Raw genomic sequence first — 26,430 nt, 5'->3', positions numbered from 1 at the left:
GTAAATTTTGTCTTAGAATACTTAAATATGCATTTTTGTCCATAATACCATCAATGAAAACTAATTCACCAACTCCTAGTGATGATATACACCCCCAAACCAAAACTGAACCTCCTCCATGTTTTACTGTAGGACAAAGATGTCGTCTCTGTAGTTCTGCATTTGCTTTCCTCCATACCATTTGACGTCCGTCTGAGCCAAAAATATTAAATTTCGATTCATCACAAAAAATTTCATCATTCCAATAATTGTCTGGTTTGGAAATGAATTCTTTAGCAAAATTGATTCGAACTTTTACATTTTTACTGCTGAGCCATGGTTTTTTTCTGCATACCCTTCCGTGATATCCATGGCTTCTGATAGACCGACGAATGGTTTCAGTGCTAACTATTTTATTGGAATGATTTTCCAATAAGGTCTTCAATTTTGGAGCACTAACTTTAGGGTTTTTCTTAATGGTTCTCATTATGAAGCGGTTGTCCCTATCATTTAACAATTTTGGTCGACCCGTTTGTTTTTTTGAAAGTATTCTATCTTCATTTTTATAACGTTTTACAATGTCTCCAACTGTGCTCTTACTTAATTGGAGCATTTCTCCAATCTTTTTATAGGAATTACCTTTTTCGTAATGAAATATTACTAATTGCCATTTATCAAAACTAACATTACTTTTGTTTGGTACCCGACCCATGATGGATATTATCTCTAATTTTACTCTGCGATATCTGTATTTAGCAATCAACAAATGCATGCAAATGCGTAAGAATTCTTTTTTTGCTATGAATCATTTTGTTGTGTGTATCGTCCGAATATTTTTGTGACCCGTTTGATGGTTCTCTAGACTTTTTCTTGAAATTTCAATATAAACTATTATGATTTCGCATTCTTTTTTTTATGCAGACCGCTAAATAGATGGTCGATAAAGACATTTCTAACGTAAAAAAAATAAAAAAATAACTAATATGTTTAATTAGGACTCGTGAAATCTGTAAAAAGAGCGCGTCCGAATATTTTTGGGATTCACTGTATATTCAGTAGGTCAAAAAAGTATTCGCACACCTCGACGAATATCATACATCAGCCATTTTGAGAGAATAAAAACAAAAAAATTTAGATTTTTTTAATTCATTTATTCAAAAAAGGATCATCTTCACGTACAAAAAAGATTAAACTCACAATGTCTCTTTGGTCATGAAGAAAATTAACATTAAAGTTCCCCGGGTATACCCAAGAAAGTATTCATACACTTTGTTTCGTATTTTTGGGAAACATTCTTCTTGTCACTACCACCCCATAAATACAAGGCGTTTAATAAGTACGATACATAACTTCGGGAGCATATTCTACTGCTAAAATAAAGGTAATTTTGTTATATAAACTATATCCCAAAAATGCTTCGTTGCGGAAATACAGGGTGCGAAAATTTTATTGTCTGAAATTTAATGTGTCACGTACAGATAAATAAACGGTATTGGTGACTAGTAAAATGTCGACAATTTCGCTACCAAACAGGTAAGTACACAACAAAAAAATTCATATCTGCATACAAGTATTTCTTCTCTTAAGAATAATAAAAAAGTATGAAAAAATTTAGCCACAATGTTTTTTTATTTAATTACTTGAAAACGGTGCGTCCTACGAAAAAAGTCAGGAAACCTTTTTTCTTCCAAATCGAACACATAATTAAAAAAGGGAAAAAAATATTGGAAAAGAACAGCGGCGCACTACATTTTTCCTTTAGAATATCGGGCAATTATCCTGTTCGCACGCCACTGGTTACACAACAGCCACTGTTTTTAGCGTAAAATATGTACCGTTGCTAACTCTCAAATCCTGCAAAATTTCATTAAAATGTCTCAAGTAGTTTCGGAAATATTTAAAAAATTGTGATTTTTTAAAGAAATTTGCACACCCTGTATTTCCACAACGAAGCATTTTTGGTATATAGTTTATGTAACAAAATTACCTTTATTTTAGCTGTAGAATACGCTCCCGAAGTTAAGTACCGTACTTAGGAAGCACCCCCTGTATTTGTTGGTTCATTTAACATCATTTTGTTTAAAAGTACAGTTTGAAGAGCTGTTATGGGTCGAAAAAATAAAGAATTTAGCGTAGACCTCAAAAAAGTTATAGTAAAACTGCATCAAGTTGGGAAATCTTATAGAGGTATTTCTAAAAACGTTGGAATAAGTTTTTCTATCATTTGATACATCATTAAGAAGTACAAATCAACAGGATCTCCAAGTAATTTTAAACTCTCTGAAAAAGTCATTGAAGATAACTCAACGGAATGAAAACTTTATTTTAAGACAAATTAAAAACAACGTTATGTAAGTGCCCTATATCACGTAGCAGAATTGAAGAAGACCACTGGGCAAAAAATTCATCCCGAGACAATTAGACGTTACATAAGAAGAATGGGATAAAACGGTGGAGGGCCCGCAAAGAAGCCATGGATAAGTAAAGGAAATAGAAAGAAACGGATTGCATTCGCTTGAATATTCATTATATTCTTGAATATTTAAATAGGTCTATTGGATTTTGGAAACAGGTGGTTTTCTCTGATGAGAGTAAATATAACTTATTTGAATCCTATGAGGTCAAAACAGTGTGGAAAAAAACCCGGAGAAAGAGTGAATAAGCGTAATTTAAAGCCAACAGTGATGCATGGCTGTGGATATGAAATGGTCTGGGAGTATATGGCTGATAGGGGTGTGTGTAACATTACATTGAACTAAGGACACATGGATAAATTCGTCTACAGAGGTATCCTAACCAATAATTCAAAATCTAGTGCTGACAAAGTTGGTCTGGAGAATCAGTTTTATTTTCAACAAAATAATAACCTCAAGCACTCGTCGAAGCTAGTCCAAGAGAATGGCTATTATGCAATACTTCTCATTTGCTAAAAAAAAAACCCACAATCGCCTGACCTTAACCCGATTGAGCATTTATGGGAGCATCTGAAAGGTAGATTAGAAAAAAGGAAATATCCAATAAACGGCAGTTTTGCGATGCAATTTTAGAATAATGCGATAAAATACCAGAAGAAATCACCAATAATTTAGTGGAATCGATGCCGATGCATTTCCAAGCTGTTCTTGATGCAAAAAGAGTATCGAACTAGATATGAATTAAAATATTATTTATTTGTTCTATCTTATAAAAGTAAAAAAATTATGGTGTATGATTACTTTTTTGGGTATACCTGGAGGACTTTAATGTTAATTTTCTTTATGTCCAAAGAGGCATTGTGAGTTTATCGTTTTTTGCATAAATTAGTAAAAAAATTCAAACTTTTTTGTTTTTAGTCTCTCAAAATAGCTGATATTTACCGAGGTGAACGAATTCTTTTTTGACCTACTGTAAACGTAATTCTATCTCTCTATGAACATCCTGGAAGCTTTCTTATCATTTGCCTTTATATTAGGAATTATTAGGAACTCGATTAGGAATGGGTTTCGTTGATACCTTCTGCTTCCATAGATATTTACCAATCAACAGGGAAAGGACTGTACGATCTTGATTTTTTCTTTCTTTTTGGCGTTGATGTTTTCGATTAACTTTATTTGAATTAAAACTACCCTTTTCCCTAAGTTGTCTCTCAACTCTCGCGAAAGTGTGATAATTCGGAAGTCTGCTATTTGGATATTTGTTACAGTAGAACTCTGACGCTCATACGTCCATTTGCCTCACAAAATCGATATATTAAAAGCACGTCAACATTCTTAGAGATAGATAAATGTTCCATTGTAAAAAACCAAAAAATATACAGTGTGTCACATTCAAAATCGTGCACTCATTTAAATTATATGACTTTTTATTTAAATCATAAACCTTGAAATAAACAATGCTTATTTTCATGACGATTGGTAACCCTTATATTGTGTTTTTAAAAATATCAACTAAATCCGTAAACATGAAGTTACCTTAGGCAGACAAAAAAACATGTTACTGCTCGTTGTTGTTAGCTCTCAATCAAAATCGTGCAGCTGATGTGTTCGATAATTAAGTTATGGATATTTTTGTTGTACTTACAAATTTAATTAAACTCATTTATTAAGTGCCAATGGTTGATAATTTTGTTCAAAATTTGTTAAAAAGTTCTAAATAATGAGTGGAAAAAAGCAAACGACCATCGAAGAAAGAAAACTTGTAATTTTTCATTATAATCAAGGAAAAAGTCAAGGAAAAATTGCCGAAATACTTAACAAGAGCAATACTACTATTCAGTCGATAAAAGAACGATACAAAAAGTTTAATCGTATATCTAATAAGGTCCGAGTCAGCCATAAGAAGAAGTTAACGGTGCAAGATGAACGTTGGATATTGAGACAAGTCAAATATAATCCAAAAATTAGTGCCCCTAAACTTGTAACTGACATTGAAATTAATTTAAACAAAGTGATAAGTGCGGAAACTGTTCGCAGAGTTTTACGAAAAAATGGCTATAATGGCCGAATAGCAAGAAAGAAGCCTTATGTTAGTGAAAAAAATCGTAAGCTCCGTTTAGAATACGCTAGAAGATATATGCATAAAGACTATGAGTTTTGGAAACACGTTATCTTTACCGACGAAAGCAAATTTAATGTATTTGGATGGGATGGTAAAGTTATGGTTTGGAGAAGAGTTAATGAAGAGCTGAAAAAGGAAAATCTTCGCTCAAGGGTCAAACATGGGGGCGGATCGCTAATGGTGTGGGGTTGTGTAGGTGCTTCAGGTGTTGGCAACCTTCATTTTATAGAAGGAAATATGGATAAATTCTGGTACTTGAACATTTTAAAGCAACATTTGAAACTAAGTGCTGAAAAATTAGGAATAACAAAAACGTTTCACTTTTATCAAGATAACGACCCAAAACACAGCGCCTATATTGTTAAAGAGTGGTTGTTATACAGGGTGTCCTCGAATTACGTGGCCAAAATAATACCGCAGATTGTTTGAGTGAAAATAAGTCGATTTAACTAAACTTCCCTCAGTCCAAAAGTTGATAATTATGGAGCTACAGGGTGTTAAAGTTGAAAAAAAAAATCACATTTTCTTTAATATCTTTCGATTTCTTTGAGTTAATTTCACGAAATTTCATATTTGAGGGTGTTTTAGGATACGAAATTCAAATTTATTAACGATTTAGTTGTTTCTTCTAGGGGGCGCCACAAGCGACCATTAGGACACATTTAAATCTCTGTAACTTTTTCGTGCCACGGTGTATATTATTTTGGTATTTAAAAACCTTTTTCCCTACCTTTTATACTTGGAAAAGGTAAACTTTATTGACGTCGCTAGAAGCAACGGTTTTGGAGAAAAACGCATAATTCTAATGCGCTGCATATTTGCGTTAGCGCTTTTAAGTAAATAATTCAGTTGGCTATGTTTTTAATTGACATTTTAACACTTGAATTTGTTTCTCAAATGTCAGTTTTTTTATTTAGCCCTCAGTTTTTCTTGTCAGTTTCGCTTCTTGTTCCTGTAAATATCCATAAGTATGGCCAATAAATTCACTTATTCTGAAATGGTGGATATGCTGTTGGTTTATGGACTTTGCCGTTGTAATAGTCAAAATAATATCTGATTTTGAAAACTTATTGTTATACCTTTACTAATAATTATTTTTGAAAAACTTAATTTTTTTTAACGGAAAATAATTTTAAGGTAATTTGCATGCATCATCAGGCTTAGATGCATTTTTCTCCAAAACCGTTGCTTCTAGCGACGTCAATAAAGTATACCTTTTCTAAGTATAAAAGGTAGGGAAAAAGGTTTTTAAATACCAAAATAATATACACCGTGGCACGAAAAAGTTACAGAGATTTAAATGTGTCCTAATGGTCGCTTGTGGCGCCCCCTAGAAGAAACAACTAAATCGTTAATAAATTTGAATTTCGTATCCTAAAACACCCTCAAATATGAAATTTCGTGAAATTAACTCAAAGAAATCGAAAGATATTAAAGAAAATGTGATTTTTTTTTTCAACTTTAACACCCTGTAGCTCCATAATTATCAACTTTTGGACTGAGGGAAGTTTAGTTAAATCGACTTATTTTCACTCAAACAATCTGCGGTATTATTTTGGCCACGTAATTCGAGGACACCCTGTATAATTGTCCACATGTCATAAAAACACCTCCACAGTCTCCTGACTTAAACCTCATAGAAAATGTATGGAATGAACTGGATTGGCGAGTTCGCAAACATCATATTTCTAATAGAAATGAATTGAGGAAGGTTCTAGAAGGAGAGTGGATTAAAATTGATGCAAGCTTTACAGAAAAATTAATTTGGTCGATGACTAATAGGCTAAAAGCTGTTGAAAATAATAAGGGTTATCCAACGAAATATTAACACAAACGTTAAACGATAAAAATGACTAGTTTTTAATAAATGTTCTGGAGTGCACGATTTTCAGTGCGATTATTTTTTGACAACAAATTGATAAAATATTCAATTTTTGAATATCTATAATTTTGCCTTATAAAACAATCATAGAGTTGTTTAATTAGAGATTTATCTGCAATCTAGTAATAAAAAAGTTAAAGGTATTTCGCATTTTATTGCTTTAATCCATTTGAGTTCTTACACCAATGGACTGCACGGTTTTGAATGAGACTCACTGTATATACAATATACAATAAACTCAACTCCAATCGACGAAGATAGTAAACACTATCGGTACGTCAGATGAACTAAATATTTATTTTATTATTGTACGTGGTGAACAAAACATAATGTTTTAGCACTGTTTTCACAACAATGATAAATTGCAAGGTATCGTAAATAATTTTTTGTTGGAAAATTATAATGGCTCAAAGCGAAAATGATACACCTCAATTGAAATCACGATTTATTAATAAATTTTAATTTACTTAACAATAAACTAGGGTACAAAATTTGAAAAATATTATGCTCCAGCTGTTCTATAATATCCACAATTAAAAAATTTTTAAAAATATTACAAATATAAGGAAAAAATTAAGTTCTTTTCGCTTTTAAAACGAATCTCAAAATTAAAATGATACGGTTCTTTTTGAATCGTTTTTGTAATAAATTATTATTTACTTGGTAGCCCCTTAGCTAAGATAACTTCACGAGGACGATTTGGGATCCATTCTACTAACTTTAATGAAATCAGAGGAAATTTTCTCCCATTCTTAGATAAGAGCGCGTTTTAATTAGTCTTTATTGGAAATTTTATGTTTCCTAATTTCTACTTCCAATTTACCGTAAAGATTTTCTATGACGTTAACGTCGGGGGATTGCGGTGGTGTTTTAATTATATGAGGACAGTTATACAAAATTTACTCTTTCACAATTTTTGGGGACACAAAATTTGGGCGCTATGCTTCGAGCTGTTGTCCTAGTAGAATACGAAGTAGTTAGAAATGTTCAGTTTTTCTACGCTCGAATGTAAATTTTGCTCTTCAAATAAACATGCCTGTCCATGGTGCGATCGTTGAAATGCAGCTTTCCTGTTCCAGCCCTGGACATACGGCCCCAAACTATCACACTCCCTTGTTCGTGTTTAACAGTGGCTCTTGATTTTACTTTTTTTAGTGGTTTACCGATTTTCCTCCAAACAAAACTACATCCATCCGATCCAAAGAGGTTGAATTTACTTTCATTTAAAATTAAAACCCTTTTCCAAAACTCGTCTATTTTATCCAAATGCTGTTTGGCAAATTGTACTTTGATTTTTTGTTTCTTCAGATTAATGAACGGCTTTTTTTTTAGTAACCGACCATGGAATTAATGTTTTCACAAAACTATTTTTATGGTTTTTGGATTCACTGACTTGTGTAAATGCTTTTCACCTTCTATAGCCATTGTGGTGGCACTTATTAAGGGATTTCTTTTTACATATCGCACAATCCATCGTTCGTTAGCACCAATAAAAATTTTTCCCGGGCTTTTTCTTATCGGATTTCTTAATCTTCCCTCACTTTTAAACCTTTCTATGATGTGTTGTATTGTTGCAGTGCTTGTTTGTAGAATATCGGCGATTGCTCTAATAGACTTGCGTTATTTATGATGACTAATTAGTAACTCACATTCTCTCACAGTGGTATGTGTTCCCATGTTGATTTTAAACTAAATTTTAACAAATATAAATATAAGTCAACAAGAAATGTTAATTATTTGCATTTTTGAACATTTTTTTGCATTCACAAATATTCTACCATCGTAAAATTGACCTGTATCATATCTTAATTTTGAGATTACAACAGAGATACAAGATATAACAGAGGTAGTAAAATATTTTAAAAATTTAGTACCTCAGTTTATTGCTAAATAAAAGAAAGTTTATTAATAAATAGCGATTTCAATACAGGTGTATCATTTTCATTTCGAGTCACTGTATATGTCTGACGAAAATTTTACAAGTGACAGAAAAATTTCAAAATAAGCTCAGCTTGTTGCAGAGAAAGAATTAGTCACTCCTACAGGGGGTAACGAAAATACAAACTTTAATTTATTTAGAAACCACGCGCTATTTTTAATATTTCCTCGTATTAAAAAGATCCCGCTCACGTCAAAACATGTGAATTTTTATTAGTAACTCTTAGTCCCAAACTTAGTGAAAATCGATAAAAGCATTTAGCAATTATTACGAAAACACGATATTAATTTGAGAACATAGATGCCCTGCAGCGGCGAAACAAAGCCACATTGGACATAGCCATGTTTACCTAGAACGCCTTATTTTTGGTTCAGGAATATTTGTTCGAGCGTTGTACCGCAATTCCAGGAACACCCTGTGTATTTATTTGTCGTATGTTCATTAAATTTCACATTATGTTTTTCCAGTTCTTACACAAAAAATTTACTCAACTGCTACAACTATAACTATCCGTAAATGACATATGTGTGGGCAAGAACAAGGCGAAAATTTGACATCTCTAATATGTTTATTTTGGTTAGCTTTCACTAAAAATAACATTTCTTCACTCGTATAAAACATAACTGCATTTTCAAAATCGTCGTGGGCCTGAAATCTGAAAAGTATTTTTAGTAAAGACCCGTGTAATATTTAATATAAATAGAGCCAGTTCACTTCGGATAGCGGTTCATTTTAATGGTTCTATGGCGAGAGGCCTTCATAGTACACTCGTAAAACCAATGTTTGAGATTGCTCAACTCTTAAGCATCCCGCTGTCCAATAGACATTCGAAGAAATAACTTTGAAAGTTAAAATTAGTCTGCACTGTTCACTTTTAGCATTTAGAAAGCATGTGTTACGCTTTTGAGCACAAGAGGCCAACCTTAAGCGACATGGTTTGAGAATACATAATGTTTTCAATCAATTGAATCCTGTTTGTTCCCTCTTCAGCCACTTCTATACAGTAACCTTAACAAGAAATAATGTCTCAATTGGATTCCCAAATGGAGAAAAAATGATAGCTCACGTTTCGGCACTCTCTAATCAAATATGCATCATAACTAGCTTTCTTTTATGATGCTTAAACGTGAATACAGGGCTTTTATCATTAAACTGTTAACGATGTAGTAAAGGTCTTCATTGAAGCTCATAATCGGCAAATTAGCTGGAAATACTTTCCCTTAATTTGCTCTCCATTTAAGATAAGAATTTTCGAATTAGTTCCAGACTTCGCGCAGGAGAGTCGAATGCATCTGGAGCATATTTTTAGCATTTTTAATTTTAGTTCTAAATGCAACCTTTAGGAAATTGACATTTTAAAGGACAAGGCATAAAAACTTTTCGTCACTCGATATATTTAAAATGACGCCGTCTGTCTTGGGAGATCTTGAGAAGACGCATTCCTAATTCAACGGAAACGACTTCCAGGAAGTTTTGGATAAGCTATTTTAGTGGTGCTTCCTGTGGTTGCTCTCTGTACAAATAAAAAACATAGTTACTTTTATGAACGTTTAAACAAAAAATACTTTCTCTTAGCATTTATGTCTGTTTATAGGGCCACTTAATCTTCTAATTATTATTTCCTGAATTAAAATGCCGGAGCTCCCCCACTGATTATTCAGTGTTGCCCAACCGAATGATTATTTTGAACGAAATTGATTAATACAAAAACAGTCGTAAGCTTAAAAGGCAACTTATCTCTGCCCGCGTTACTTACGTTAAACACGTACGTTGTGCTTTTAAAAATTTTCCAAATCGAGCCTACCAACTTCATCAAATTATTTAAATAGGCGAGTTACACAATGGTTTTTACTGTCACTATTCAACCGTACTACTCTTTCCTAGTCTCCCATAAAAGGATTTATAGGTATCAACTTTCAGATTAGCCGGTGCCATTTTATATTTACTCTTAAATCTCTAAATCGGGTCGGTCGCTTCTTTTCTTCCATTGTGTGGTTTGTATGTAATTAGTTGGTCGTTTATATAAATATTAAATTGGAAAGGATCTAAAGATTTATTCAAACGAATAGTTACACTTCTTGTTCAATAAATGCATGTACATGACTTTGTAAATTTCTCATTAGGTACTAAAAATATATGGCGTTCATGAATGTTGTCGTTGGATTTCTTGGTGCAAAGTAGATCTTATGTTCAAGCTATGGCTGTAGACGTTCAATAAGGTGTTAACATTTCTGATTTCGGTATGTGTTTTCGACTAATTAAATTTTTCGTTTAATTGTTAAATGCATTCACATTACTATAAAAGGCCAGGAATAATATATTGACAGTTGATTAATGATCGATGTAAAAGGTCTTCATTTCTCAGGTACTTAAACATTTCTAATGCTATAAATGAAAAGATAAACGTTCATTTAGCTCTGTGTGTGCAGGTTATTAATAATAATAATAATAATAATAATAAATATTCTCAATACCTACAGATACAAGTTTTTATTAAACAGTTACTCACGTTTACATCACAAGCCTTGCTAAAACATTCAATACCGACATATGGTCATGTGTCATCAAAATATTTATGTGTATTAAAACGAATACATCTTGTAATGTGCAATTTCACGTTCACGAACTGAATTCGGATTTTTTATTAGTGGATTTTAATAACTGGAATCGAAATTTTAAAATCTTTTACTGCCTTAGTCCTGAGCTGAAGCACCGAATTTGTACTTTTGACACGAATTTCCAATTTTTCAATCTTATTCTTTCCACCAATTGCATTAATGGAATTTCGTTGTTTATTGCAAGAGGCAATTAATTCTTATGTGAACAAATTCGCGGTCAATATCCTACTGCAAAAAGTTTTGATGGGAAAATGGAACCCTAACTTTAAAAAAAATGTAACTATGGATTTTCGCAATAATGTTAAGAGCCCGATGAGGTGGATTTTCAAGTAATGTTTTCCCCCAAAGTCGTTGTCTTTACTCTATGTTTTACCGCTTCCTAGAGTTGAGATTAAAACTGAACCACCCTGTAGACCATCTTCATATTCAACTATTCGAAATGTACTTCCTTGTCCAAAACCCCTGTATGAGTTCAACTGGAAAATTAGGCTACATCATTGGTGTAAACGAAGTCACTTCCTAATATGAACGATTTAGTTACTTGAATGTTAACACTTCAGCATCTGAGTCCAAATTGCTCATAATTTGAAGATAGATATCTTGATAATTATAGTTCCCAAAAAGGTATCCAATATGCAACCTTTTTGAATGAATAATCTATTACACAAAACATCATATTAAATGTATTTTTTCTGTGACTTTGTTAGTTGCTTGATATTCTCCAAAACTAACTGATTAGAAATCGATAGAAATTGTTACTGAAATGTCGGAGGCTAATACTTTAATAAATCTACTGTAAGATCTTAGATTATGTTGGTTTGTTAAATTATTATAACCAATCCTATAATTAATAAATGTATCGAATGAGTGAGTGACACACTTCCCAAGTTCACTACATGCAATATACACCAATTTCCTTATATTCTTACCATTTTACCAGACAGTTTGTTACGCGGTCTATAAATAAATATCGGTAATTCGTTTAGAAATTGTACATGAGATCAAAGTCTGATAGTCATTTGAATAATTTTAATTGAGCAGGTTCATGTTTTCTGGTTTGGCGAAAATAAGGTATGAATTATTTCTCAGCTAACTGTACCTGGGCCAATTAAAATTTGAAAATTTGTTGAAAATTGTGGGAATGAAAGTAATCACTGCCCTGCTTACATATTAATATTAGGCTTAAACTCGCTCGATCAACGGTCATTACGAGTGATTGTCTTAATGGGAAATAACAGAGGATGCTGACTAATTGTCGACGTTTTTAAAGCTGTTATGCTGATTCATAAAGTTTAATTAAAAGTTTTTCAGGAAAATAAATTCATACCATCAGACGATGATAATTTCTGTATTAACCTACTTCAACGATTTTAACTAGTGCTTTTCTTCTACTTCTTATAACCTGGGTGAAAATGGTTGTTTCTATAAGCAAATGAAGACCACGAAGCTGAGAGGCCTCAGGGCATGCATGCGAAGGGAGGACCCAACGAGATAATTCACATCCACGTTTCCTTATCTGTCTTTCTGGAAAGCAATTATATTATTCCTTCACAGGTGCTTATCGATAAAATTGATCGCGGATTCGTTTAATAATTATATTAACTGATTGTAAAAGCGATTATCGAAATTCTTGGGATTTTTACTTGTCTTGTGTTGTTCACACAATGACTGCTGTGTACACGCAGGGACTATTAATGTTAATGGTTTAAGCGCGCTTATTCTTTAAAGCAAAATGCACAAATAATTTTGCTTTGTAAGCAATAACTTGTGACACTTTCAAATTTTAATATGTTAGTGCTATACTATACTATTTCAATAGAGTTCAAACCATCTTAAAGAGCTCATTAACGTCAGCATTATTACTTAAAATCTCATTACCGGTAGTAATTATTTTTTATATTTTGTTTCTCACTTGGAAAGTTTTAACGAAATGTGTAAAATTAATTGAAGTTTACCTAGCAAATATGTCTACTCGGAATAAACTTAAACCATTCATGTAGTTAACAATCAAGTCGACTCGATATAACATCTTGCGGTTAAACATTTATTTTTGTGAACGAAGGAGCCAAAGTACCTACTAAATAATGCAATAACAAAATATTCGCCATTTCCGTCTGAACGCCATTCCACCTTCCTAAATTACTTGGAAACTATTTGATCTTCCAAAAGAGTTCTTTTGCTTTGTGGTTATTAATAAAATCCGAGCACAGGATGCCTGGATCTCGCATTGACTCACTAAGGTCGTTAGAATGTCTTTGCCCTGAAGTATTTGTAGTAATTGGCTGAATCTCGTGAGCGCAGCCAATAATAACACTCACCTAGTAAAGACCAATTTCTAATAGTAACTTATTTTTCAGGTTTTGAAAACTCCTCGCTAAAGAATAGTTTTTCCTTGTCGTCTCTACAGCAGACCCCAAGTGAGAACACACCAGAAAGATTAGTGAAGCCTAGGCAATTTAACAGTTTAACAAAAAATCGAGTAAAGGCGACAGCCGTTAGGAGATCATGGGGAAGTACTGCAAGCGATCAAAGAGAAGAGTTTTGGTCTGTTTTACAGGCCAACTACAATTATATAATGGACAACCATCTTATAGATAAGTGTCAGGTTTGTATAAACTATTACGTTGCTCGATGAGATGGTGAATGCAAAGTTTTCAATCGTTACAGGAAGTGAATGGTGACTTATCAATACACACAGGAACATGGACTTTAAAGGAGTTCTATTCCCAGTTCTCAGAACTCTATTCTTGGTTAAATAGTGTTCAAGAGACTATCTACGGGAAAGAAGAAAATATTACAGATAAAGCTTTGCGAGCAGTAAGTTTAAAATTGATTAATGAATAAGTCTTAATCAATGTATGTTTTAGCGTTGTGTAAACAAGGTCCTTGAAAAAAGCTCATCCCTGAAATTATTTAACGATCAAGCTAGTCAACTGGTTCAGTTGTATCCAGAAGTCCAAGAAGAAGTGGGCTGGAGGACTACACACCTGAACTCAAAATGGGATTCTATCCTCAGCATTTTGGGGCCGTCCGATTGCGATTTATGTGATCAGGATAATTGTTTGGGTAGGAAAAATACTTTTTGAAAAGTATTCAAACCCATGATTTTTTTCCCTCAAGAGTTATCGCGGTTTTTGCGTTTCGATAATTAAAACCTCGCTATAATTTTATCGAGCTCAGGGACATTTGACACTTTTTTTAATCTTATTTGGAAGATTGGTTTCAGGCCCTGTATAAAAAATGCTTTTTTTTTAAATTCTTTATTAAATCTCGATAGGTCAAAATCGTGGAACGAATAGATACGATACCATTTTGTTTGTTACCTATTATGAGAATTAAGAGAGGATCAATGCAATGGATAGTAAAAATATTTATGATGAGCCAGTTAAGTGTGTAAATACTTACAGAAAATCTTAAAATTAGGAATTATGGACAAGTTTGTAGTTAGTTAGGAAGACATTTATACACCTGAGCTCAAACGTTAAGATAGAAATTTGGAAACCATTCGCTGGAAAACGTGTGTACAGGAGACATTTAAAATATGTATGAAATGGCTTAAGCAGGATAATTTATTATAAAATGTTTACTGAACTTTTGTGGCCAAAATCCGCAAAAAAGGCAAGAATTTGACATACAATGAAAGCATTTTACAATTTTAATATGCTCATTTCCACATTATACGCCAATGCTGGAAAATAGAATTATAGTAAGGTAAAAATCAACTCAAAATGATTTAGTCAGCATCTTCCGTTGAGGTAAAAAAACATGCATATCTAGTATATTGCCCAAGTATTTTATTGTTTTGTAGAGTTGGATAGATATATTTTACACAGTTCATAGGGTGATTATTCTGTTTTTGGATTTTTTTTTCCCGTAAAAACTGTACGGTCCGTCTTCGTTACATTTACTTTGAGCTTCCATTAATTTTAAAAAAATGGTATAAGTAGTATATTGGGTGTTGTTTTGCAGCTTAAGCATAGTAGGTACTGCTGTAAAAAGTAGTGTCAGCTGCATACAGATTGAGTGTTGTCAATGGAAATTTGAGGATATAGGCAATCAACAGTCAATAGAGCAGTGGGGGATGGAATTGTGCCGTAATGAACACGAGCATTTAAATCACAAGATAAAAACTTTCTACTGTGACCTGCAATGTCCTATTGGAAATATAAGAGGGCACAGCAATTACTAGCCACGCTATTACTTTGGGTATCGTGTTGTTAACTATTAGTTTGTTTTCAAAAAATCATTCATTAGCTGTAACCAATAAGGCATCGACATCCCGATAAAGTGCATTGCAATCCATTGTTGATCTTAAAAAAGTAGTATCCTCACCATAGTTAATAATGGTATTTGGTATATTGAGGCGGGTTACATCTGAAATATTATAAATGTAAATTATGAAAAGTACTGAAACAGGTATGCTTCCTTGAGGAACTCGATAGTTGGTTTTAAACATTCTTGACATACTTCTATCACGACCTATATCACTTCCTATGATTTGTTCCTTATCTGGCAAATATGACTCTATTAATTCAATAGAATTGCCTTTTATTTCAAGATTTTCAATTTTTCTATTAGAATTCTATGGCTTAATGTCACCTTTACCTAGGTCTAGAAATATACTTATGGGTATCTTTCTCTCCTCTAATGAGATTAATATGTTATTAATAAAAGTAAACCTTGCTGTTTGTGTTAATTTACCCTATACATAATCATGCTGACTGTCGTTAAATAGGTTGACTTTCTTTAATACTTCTCAAAACGAAGTAAGAAAACTTACGGGTCGACAATTTTCGCTATTAGATTGATCATTTTGCTAGTGCACGGAAATAATTAATTGTTTCTTTATTTGATTTGGTAAATTTCAAATTTTAAGGAATTAATTATAATAGATATCAGTGATTTGCATGCTCTTGGAATGATAAGCGTTAAAATATTTACTGATAACTCACCGGGACCGCTACTTGATATACCCTTAAGATTCCTTACGATGTTATTTAGTGCATTCTGATTTACTGGACTAATTATGAAAGTTTATTAACAAAACCTCCTATTTAATGTTGATGAAATATGATTTGGTTTATTATCTGACTTTTCAAAGCAGTTACAATAATAATATAACTAACTTAAAAGGCAAAAAAAGGTAATGGTTTGCCATGTTATTTTAATATATTTTATTGTAATTTATACAAAGTCAGAAGATTGTCCATATGTTCTCTAACCCACTACTAAAGACGATATGAGATGAATAATTTCACGAATAAAAATTGTGGTCTAGGTATCTGGTAAATTTAATGTTAAAATCAATCTGCGTAACGCACGTTTGATGGTACATTTTCGCGCGTCCCTGCGACCAAAGCAAAACTTAATGGTGATTACGCCTTCTCCACAGCGTTTCAAGACATTTCCCTAAATTTATCAACAATTTTCTGTTTTAGTTTTATTCACTTTATGGATAATACATAAAATAAGCGAAAAATAGTTCAAAACAGTTTTATTCAAATATAGCGTCAGAAAATGCCTACTTTATCATGTAGTTAAATTGCAGAAGATATAAATGAGCGTGTAAGAAATCTATACAGAGTTTATCCACTTGCCACTAGAAGGCGTTTATGGTATTTACCCATAAAGACTCGGCTCATTGATTAATATACCAGGTAACTTCAAAGAGTACCAATATAAGTAGGCGTATGATAGCCGGTTTATGAATTTTTTTTACCTGCCTGAAAGTCGTAATATTGTTGCGTCCTCTTGACTACACTTTCGAGCATTTTTATTCATTTTCATTGACACAGAGGTGCTTAACTTAAATATTCTCACACTCATATGCTCTACCAAAAATTTAGGTCAAGCAAAATTAGACGATTAGACCTTAGAAGAAGGTGGGCGTTTACACTAATGGATAAGTGCTTTTCTGTTAATACATTTTATGTTAAAAAGTGAATAATACTTGTAGCAGGACGCCTGACAGTTCAGGTGTAAAATTTAAATTGCGCCGCTTGAGGTTTTTGCCGTGTAATTTTGGTTTCAGGAACACGCAATCTCAAAGTTATTGTAAAATGCAGCTATCATGATTATGATTGTAAATATCTAACTACTGAACAAACATCTTGGTAAAAACACGTAACAGTTACTTTTGAGGTATTTACTGTTTTTTTCTTATTTAACGCTCCGATGGTCTAATCTGCGACTGTACAAATGGAAGAAAAAACTACGCATTATGAATTTGTCAAGGATCGTTTTTAGGCGAAATAGAAACTTTGGTATTCTTAGATCTTTTCCTTCAAATGGCGATTATCCACCCTGAAGAAAACTCTTAAGGATTCAGGTTTCTTGCTATTAAATTCGTCGTAATAAAGGATGTATTTACATTTTCAGATATCGACCACGAACTTAAATGTTTGCGGAGTTGGTTTAAAATAATGGAGTCCTGCCTTCAGCCCCTGGATTTTAGAGCCAAATACACAAAGACTGAAATTGAAACAAAGGCTTTAGAATTAACAGTAAGTACCTATCCATTAAGTTTTGGACCATTATGTTCACATATAAGAGCTTGTAATTTTTTTGTTAATTTTGCACTACAATAATTTTCTCTTTAAAATTTATATATAATTCCCCTCCAAAAACTTTTCTCATTTCTTCTATTTTTACATTAGAATGTACAAGTTTGGCAAGTTGAGTCAGCGCTATTTTTATCAAGTATTTCGTCAATAATTCAACTCCTTTGTTATCTTTGCTATTTAATCAATTGCCTCCGGTTCCTATTTAAAATATTTATTGTTGGTTAAGTACGTTGTCATTTCCCTACAGGAACAATAGTAAAATTGATTGTGAGTGCTTAAGCAGGGAACAACATTAGGTACACCCATTGCGTTCCATTATCTGAAGAGGAACCGAACAACGTGAACGCCCTGTATTACAGTGCAAAAATAATATGCAAACTCATTCCTAAGACAAACTTAATCTACTGAACACGCTTTGTATAATATTTAGGGGCATTCACCTCATTTCAGCAAGTTCTTGCATGGGGGTTACTTATTCTTTAGTTGACGTTGAAAGGAATTGGACCCTTCTTTCGATTCCCAGGTTGAATTATTAGTCCAGCCAATTCAGTATGCCAGTGTATTAATGCTGGTAGATCTAGGTTTACCTACCTAAGTATTGAGTGCACGTTCTATGGGGCTTTTTCGGTTTGCTGGAAACATATAGGGGTGGTTGTTAGCAGTTTCACTAGCCATTACTAGCTTTCTTTTTAAAATTTATTGCACTTTCGCAGCCAGCCCCTTCTAGTTCGTGGTGTAGGGCAGTTCTTAGTTGGGTTTCTCTCCGAGGTAATTCAGTGTTTGTTTAGGATAGCGTTTTATTTGAGGTAAGGTTAAGTTAGTGGGACAGTCGTAGTATATTTCTACGATAAACCATAATCGTTTGTCATTATTAGGTCAAAGTGTAGGTTGCTAGTTTTCGTCATAAAATTCAAGCAGCATCCTACTTCTTCGTCTTAGCAATAATGGTTGAATAAAAAAATACACTCTTTAAAAACCATACCTAGTTGCTTGAAAGTTACCCGGCACGAATTTACTTGCCAATTAACATTGTTAAAATATTAGTACATAAGCGGATGTTATGCAATCCTGATTTTTTATATTATAACAACAGTGCCTCTTTCTAATTCAATTATATTCAAAGTTTAGTGTGCATTCACAAAGAGTACTCGCCAGTAATGATATTCTCACTCTCGCGATCTAAGCAATACTTATGCAAATGGGAATAATTATTATTATGATGTTTTTAGTCAGGAAATAATAAAAATTTTATTTTTTCAAGTTATCAATTGACGTTGGCCATACGAAAACATCTACATTCATGTTTGTAGTATGACTGTCAGGTAATCACGACGCAATTTTTCTCTGCCAAACTAATTGATTTCTGATAGCAATTGTAACACGGCGTTTCCATAATTGAAATCAAAAACTTAAAAGATTTATAAACAGCAGCTAGAAAGAAAATAGATTTTGAGATTCGTTAAGACTGTGTGTCTGTGTTTATTCACGTCATGCGGCAATTACTGAGCCTTTTTTCACGATTCGGGAGTCCTTGTTTTACCATCTTCGTCGATACTTTGGGTAGATGTTTTCGCGTTTGACGAATTTAGATTTTAGCTTCAATAGATCTGAGATAGCTTTAGAGAAGCTACATCGATTTTAAAAGCGTTATCACCAGAAATCACTGCAGTTGTATAGCATAAAACAACATCCAAATACAAGTAGTTAAATAAGTTACATTTACATATAATGACATCATTACCAGATCACATACCGAGTGGAAACCTGTTATGTGCCCAGGTACACTACGGCTAATTAAAATGCTAAACCATATCTCCACGTTGCGTTTGTATAAGTTGTTACAACCGTTTTGCAAAATATAACAACTGTACTGCCATTCTAGTTCCTGTACTGGATTACAGGAGATTTCGATAGGATGTTGAACCGTTTGTTATTGCTCAAGTAGAAAATCTATGAATAAGTCAATTACCGAGTAAATTTATATTTTCGTTTTTTAAAGAGTCGTTAAGATGCTTGCATCGTCTTCCATTGATTTGAAAATCAGTTTTGCTCGGGTATTTGCGGTTATTGCGGATATTTAATTTTGGATTTGTAGATTGGCTCATTTAAAGAGGAAAATCGCTCACAGTTCCATAGCATCAATTTAACTCTGCCATCATAATGTTTTAAAAGTCATTTCACGTGATAATAAAGAGCAGCAGATAATTTTGCAATTTAATGTTACCCATAACTTGTTTTGTCGATACAGGGGGTTATATGGTGGTTGTGGTTTGTGGATAGGGTCAAAGCATAACTTCCGGATAATTGAAAGATCAATTTTTAATTAATTTTTTTCATTTTATTTTATTTAGGTGAATTGGTCAGGAGAATGAATCGTCTACCTCGAAAATTCTTGGTTGCGATTTCTTTTGCTACAAAATTCTTATTAATTAGTGCAAAGAAAGCATTAATCCAAAAATACTCTCCCCGACGTGATTGCTTTACTTACGTTTCAAAATTTTCTAATACATATCTATAGGTACATATGTATCATAAGACTTGCCTAAACTACATTCATTTCCATTATGTTAATTTACTTGTGAATGGTACTGCAATACGGTGTGGTCCGAATTATTATCGACAAATTTAAGTTCTAGTCTACGAACGATTTGTCTCGCCTCTATGTACATATACGTACATAATTATTTATTAAATTTTTAAAATATGTTCCTTGCCTTTTGAAATACACGCTGGTTTTTAAGTTGTTTAAACTGCTTATGTTTGTTAAAAAAAATGATGTTACTATCACGAAACACTGATGGGAACTGTTCATTAGGTACTTTAAATAACAGTTTCCATTAGCACTAATTGTAAAACTTGATTTTTTTAAAACTCTGTTCATGTTTTATGTAGCTTTTCACACATTTTAGTTGTACTGCTGTGACATATGGCACATTGTCCTTAGTTTACTTCAGACACTAGTGACTGAATCCGTCGTATGCTTTGTTGTCATGCACCCTTTCTCTCAAAAATTTCGTTGATTTCAGATGATTGAAAAACCAACGTTTTCGCATTTCGGCAGTGTTCTGCAAACACGTTATGCATTATGTATTGTTGATTCTAAGCAGCAGAAGGCGAACCATAGCCATCGCCACATTTCTTAAATCGGACGCTGATTTTGTTGTTAAAATGTTGGTCTACGCCCATGTTCTTGTTATGATGAGCAACAATATTTGATTGAAACACTGGTACTTTCCTAATTTATGACGTAAAGGGCTAACATTCTATACGTAATCGGTGCCAGAAGGACATTAAGTAGTTGATGGTTTTCTCGTAAATCTGAAATGTCCTGCCATTTTACCGTTATTGAGCCGAAACAGCTGGGCTAAGGGGACGTTGTCACCTACTGAGATTAATAACGTCAGGTGAAAGAAATTCGTCGTCCTCAGAATCTTTTTGGAAATCAATGGAATAATTTGGGGATGTTATAAATACGTCCGCAAGCAATAAAACTTAAGCCATGATATGAGGCTAAATATTCAACGACCAATTTAGATCCAGACGCAGTCCAGACAGTAGTGATTACAGAAAATTTCCAAGAGAAAAATCTTAAAACAATTACCTTTCTGTCGCTACTGGTCAAAACTTTACCTTTTTTGTAAAATATGTCTTGTTGCTGATTAATTTAATTAAACTATCAATAACCGTTATTGAAATTCTCTTTTGCCACCCCGTATCTCCTTATCGAAACATATCCAGGTTTCTCCCAGAAGGGCGGTACTTTTTTATAAACGAAAAATAAGCAAAAAAAATCGAAATATTTAAAAGATCTTTACCATCATTCTGGAACGCCAAGATGAGGCATCATCAAAAGCGGAAAACACGGTTATATGTCTTTGCCTGAGTAATAGTCAAATTAACAAGATAATTAAGTGTTTTCATTAGACTTATGAAAGAAACTTGAAAAATGTTGGGTAGTGTATCTACACTACCTGTCAGTCAGACTGGCACGTCATGTCTCCTGGCCGGAAAAGCCCGCTAGTGGTCAGGAGGAAACAAAAATGATGGCGGTACGATTTCTACGTTTAGCCTTTAACTCTATAAGTGTATTTTTAGTCCTGTAATGTCGGGATTTCATTACCCTGTTGCCAGAATGTATGCGTGCATGGATTGTGGAACGGCCAAATGTTCGACCCTAGGCATATGGCACTAGTCATCGTCAAGCTGTTGGAGATACAATTAAGTTTTAAAACATTGTGGGGGGTGTGATTTCGTATTCTTTGACGGAACAGTGGCATATGCACATCCGGCCTGACAACTCCGCAGAAAAAGTCAGCGGTTAAAGTAAACCTTCGGAAGATCCGATCTAGTTTTAAGTCGCTCGGTGTGTGTCGTTCGGAATCGGTCGATGTTCAACTCCTAACTTACTGTGGTACGGGGTCCGGTACCATCAGCGACTACGCCTGGCCTGGCTTGCCGTTGTCTGTAATGAAACCACAATCAGTCGGTATTCTGAATGGTTCGCGGTGTTACCGCTGCTCTTCAAAACGTGTTGTCCGCAATCTGACGAACAATCCAGGTGCTAATTTCATGTGATTTGTTTAATGTGGAGACAGAGGGTGACAGAAACTGACCTGCTTCATTTAACCCAGCGGAGAACCTTATGTAAGTGAGCCAGCGAACTTTTACTCAAAGCGGCTTTGTGTCTTTCAGGGGAAAAATAAACACGTGCGTGGGCCCCAGAAAGCCGGGCCATGCAACCTTTTTTTTTTTAACGTTCCGGAATACTTTATTAAGCCTTTGTTTGACTTCCCAGAATTTTAGTTCTTATTAGAATAGAAAGAGAAGAACCATCCCCAATCCGGCGTTTTAAAATGAATTGATTTTGATTAAATTCTCAAAATTACGTTTTTTTATTTCCCACATCTTGCGTTACATTAAGCCCGTCTATTTCTTCCACTTGACATTTTCGAGCCGGTTTCTCTGTATATTTTCTTCTTGCCAAACAGAATTCTTGCATGAAGGCCTGGCATATCCTTCATGAACTGCCGTTTCTTAGCACCGAAGTTTTGTGTGTACATTTTCCCATGATATCGGATATTGTTGACGTTGACTCATACACATGGCAGATGTTACTTTTTGCTTAATTAAATGATAAGATTGCTAAACGATTCAGGAATAGAATGCTGTTGTGATTATGGGAAGCGAAGTTGTAGAATACAATAATATTTAATCTAATCTCACCTCGCAGAGAAACCTCTGAAAAGCCGATTAGCGTAGAAGCAGCTCAAATCTCTAAGGTTTAAGATTTTTATTTTTTTCTTTTGACACAAAAATCCTTAAGTTTTGCCTGCTCACGTACTCTTTAATATTAGCTATTATATGTTCTCGCGGCTATATAAGGCGCGTAATCTCTCATACACTTCCATTTGATATGTTTATTGCATATTAATTTCTCTGATTTTAGAATACCCAATTACATGACCGATAAGTAGCTACCACACCTCAAATTACACACGCATACAAGCTATAAATCGTTCGTTTCTTTGTACTTGTGGAACAAGCTATTTTTTTATGTACATTCGCACTTTTTTCTTCGCTTTGTATCAGATCAAACAAGTCAATATACTATGCCATTATAGGACAAAGTAATCTGAATGAAAAACTGAATTAAACTAGTACAAACTTTAGTCAAATGTGTGGTAGTATGATTTGTGGTGCTATAATGTTCCTTGTAAGGTAATTTGCGGTGCAATTAATCATTTTGATATATTATGCTCATGACAATGTTTATGGCAGAGTTTTCCCAATGCTTCGGAAAATATGTGACGTATATTTAATTATTAAACTTCATTGGCTGATTGGTTTCAGAAACTCATACATGTCAATCAAATTCCTCAATGACAATGGACCTATAACGGTACCTTCCATTTTTCGCAATCCATAAATTACAAGCAAAAAATTGACCTTAATCCTATTAAAATCTACCATCTGTCTTAAAAAAACTATTTTGATCGATGGTTAGATATAGTCATAAGCCCGTCGTTCCAGATTTCGTTATTATTCGGTTTGTTAGTAGTTTTCACTTGTAAGATGAGCTTGTTAGACAAGAACTATAAAATGTTTTTTAATTCCTAATTGCATTCAACTGATACCGATGTTTTCTCTGTTCAATCCATATTGGTTAGTCTTGGACGCACGTGACACAGATTTTTGATTTGGGACAGTTTTCCTTTCGGGCTAATCAAGTTTCAGAATGAGAAAATAGGTACTTTATTGATTCGAGAACAAACGTATGCGTTCCCAATTATTTAATAACGAGTTGAAACGTTAAAAGTATTTAGAATTTGCTTTTAAAAGATTTAAAGGTTCTGACCCTTATCGGTCTCCCTTTACACAGTTTTCCTTTACAAAGTTCTTTTTTCGCAGTACTTATTCTTGATTTTTAACCGAACTTACACTTTAGCGAAAGACTCTTCATAGCCTCTAGGCAGTGTACTGAATTAAAAAAACTACACGTTAACGACAGTACCTATTATTAAAAATGTAACAAGAAGATCACGTATACACAAGTCCGCAAACGGTCGTTACTGAAGTAACGTTACACTACAAGTTAAAATTTAACTTGTAGTATAACTTGTATTTAAAAATTTTGAATCGGTTAATTGAGCTGATTCCATTAGTTTTCTTTCCTATGTGTCAGGGGTCTGAACATTAACCCAAATCCTAAGATTTCGATTGGACACTCGCCATATGGTGAGATTTAGGTCCCACTGACCACCATTTAAATGAAACCGGACATTTGTCAGTATGGTCGTGGATCGAGTGACATCTCAGACAAAGATGAAAACGGAAATCATAGAGTACATGCAAGCAATAAACTGTCTAGTCGCCACTAAAAGCCGTAGATAGAAGTCAATTAGTATACAACCGTTTAAGGTCATATTTGGTAAAGGCGCTGTAGTATTTTGTATTAATAACTGTGAGTTTTAACGGAATATTGATCTTTGGAGTGTTTAAAGGTTACATTCATTAAAAATAGTAACTTGTACTTAAGCTAATCTGGCTTATTTTCGCAAACTCGTAACCTAAATAGTAGTCAGTTTTCATCAAGTCGGAAAATATGTATCACTTAACAAACTCAAACGTACATGTTTAAAAGAAAATTAGATTCAATTGAAATTTATTAATTTCAATTGAATTCGTTGTCGATGAAACAATTCTATCATAAAGAAGTGTACAGTTATGCAGAAGTTGCTCATCATGATCGCATGGTATACAATAACAAAGCCTCAGTCGAAATTATTAGGTATTCAGTTGTAGCGAGCTTTGAATCACCCGCACGTTATGGCTATTAGATCCTAATAGATGTTTTGCATAATGGCTGTCCATTTTACTGAAATAACTTACCAATTTCAAACAGATTGAAGAGATTAGTATTTCCATCTAGGTAAAATTTTTCCTAACAACCCAGCGAAAGCTATGTTGGCTCTTATAATAACGTCTTTCGTTTAACACATTTGAAACTGTTACTCGTGTAAGCAAATAATTAACAGGGGATTTTTGGCATTCGAGAAAGTGTACGCCAGGTCAGAGGGCACAATTCTTCTCGTCGTGCCACGTAGGTTTGATTTTTTCGGTAACTGCTGGAAAGCATATATATTTCGTGTAACGATTGGTTACTAAGTTTACCTAATGACTTTTTTTATTTGGGAATCGTTACTCACGACTTTACTATCCTATAGCTTGATGGCGATCAGATGTAGGCCACCATGCGTTTTGAAATGTGTAGTTGTTTCTTTCTTGAAAAAAAAAGTAAAACTCTCGCTATTTAGTTTATTCATTTTAAAGTTTTATCAACAAAGTTAGTAATGCGATATACAGGGTCGTCCACTAAGCGCACGTCGGACGATTACGGCCTTGTTTGTAGCTTTTTTCGAAAATTCTTTTTATTGTTATATGTACGACCTTATAAGGTGCATCAAAATAATAGAGTTCCATTTGAAATTTTTAAGATACGATTATTTTTTTATGTTCAATTTGGCTTTATTTTTACGGACACCCTGTAGAAAGTGTTAAACGAAGCTTGATACCATACAAAATTACGGACCGTCTATTGCATTGTGACAAAAAGGAGCTCATAAATACCTTTCCGTTTGTTTGTTAATAATTTGCAATTTTGCAAACATCTGTAACTGTCACTTTCGACATTCAATTGCACATATCTTGAAAACTATTAATTTTAATGAGTATTAAAATTGAACGTATAATCCAAAAATGCAATAATATATAGGGTGTTTCATTAAAAAAAAAAAAACAATTTTTGTTGTATTTTTTTTAAGACTGTATAAATGAAAACATTTTTTAAATGTATATGTAGGACCTTATAAGGTCATACATATAACTAAAAAGAATTTTCGAAAAAAACTTTAAATAAGATCGTAATCATTCGACAATCCTGTATACTGCGTGACATAGAAAAGAGAACACCCTGTAAAAATGATTTAATATAAATAATTTTTGGTATGTATGTTTGTATCTGGGAATACGAAAACGATCAAATTCTCAGCCCTATTTAACAATGTATTTGGCAAGTTTCCGGAATTTTTTTTTTACTATAAAAATTGCAATAAAATATCAACAATATGATGGTAAAATGTCATTTATTGATGTTTGGAATACTTAGAAAGTGCTTTTAGATTAATCAAATATGCTTAGACGCAGAATGCAACGAAATTTTAATCGATTGAGCGATTTTCAGAGAGATCGAATAATGAGTCAAGAGAGGTTGGATGATCATTTAGGGAAATCGCCACTAGATTAAACTGTGGTGTAAACACTATAGTGAGATATTGTCAGGCACAGTCCCAAGAAGAGCAAACAGCCAGAAGAAGAGATACTGGACGATCCCGAAGAACTGTAGAATGCTAAGAT

At 33.5% G+C, this 26,430-nt stretch overlaps 1 protein-coding gene across 2 annotated transcripts in view; it reads left to right on the top strand.

The window, feature by feature from the left end:
* Positions 1 to 26,430, top strand: part of klar (klarsicht) — a 71,436-nt gene that overhangs the window by 3,402 nt on the left and 41,604 nt on the right. For both annotated transcript variants that reach the window (XM_066301933.1, XM_066301934.1), the window contains exons 2-5: positions 13,312 to 13,559; positions 13,622 to 13,771; positions 13,822 to 14,020; positions 17,333 to 17,457. In XM_066301933.1, coding sequence (XP_066158030.1) covers positions 13,312 to 13,559; positions 13,622 to 13,771; positions 13,822 to 14,020; positions 17,333 to 17,457 — 722 coding nt within the window. The remainder of the gene's footprint in view (positions 1 to 13,311; positions 13,560 to 13,621; positions 13,772 to 13,821; positions 14,021 to 17,332; positions 17,458 to 26,430) is intronic.

This window comes from Euwallacea fornicatus, chromosome 3 (assembly GCF_040115645.1).
Source record: "Euwallacea fornicatus isolate EFF26 chromosome 3, ASM4011564v1, whole genome shotgun sequence".
Lineage (NCBI taxonomy): Eukaryota > Metazoa > Arthropoda > Insecta > Coleoptera > Curculionidae > Euwallacea > Euwallacea fornicatus.
This window is presented reverse-complemented; position numbering and strand designations above follow the sequence as displayed.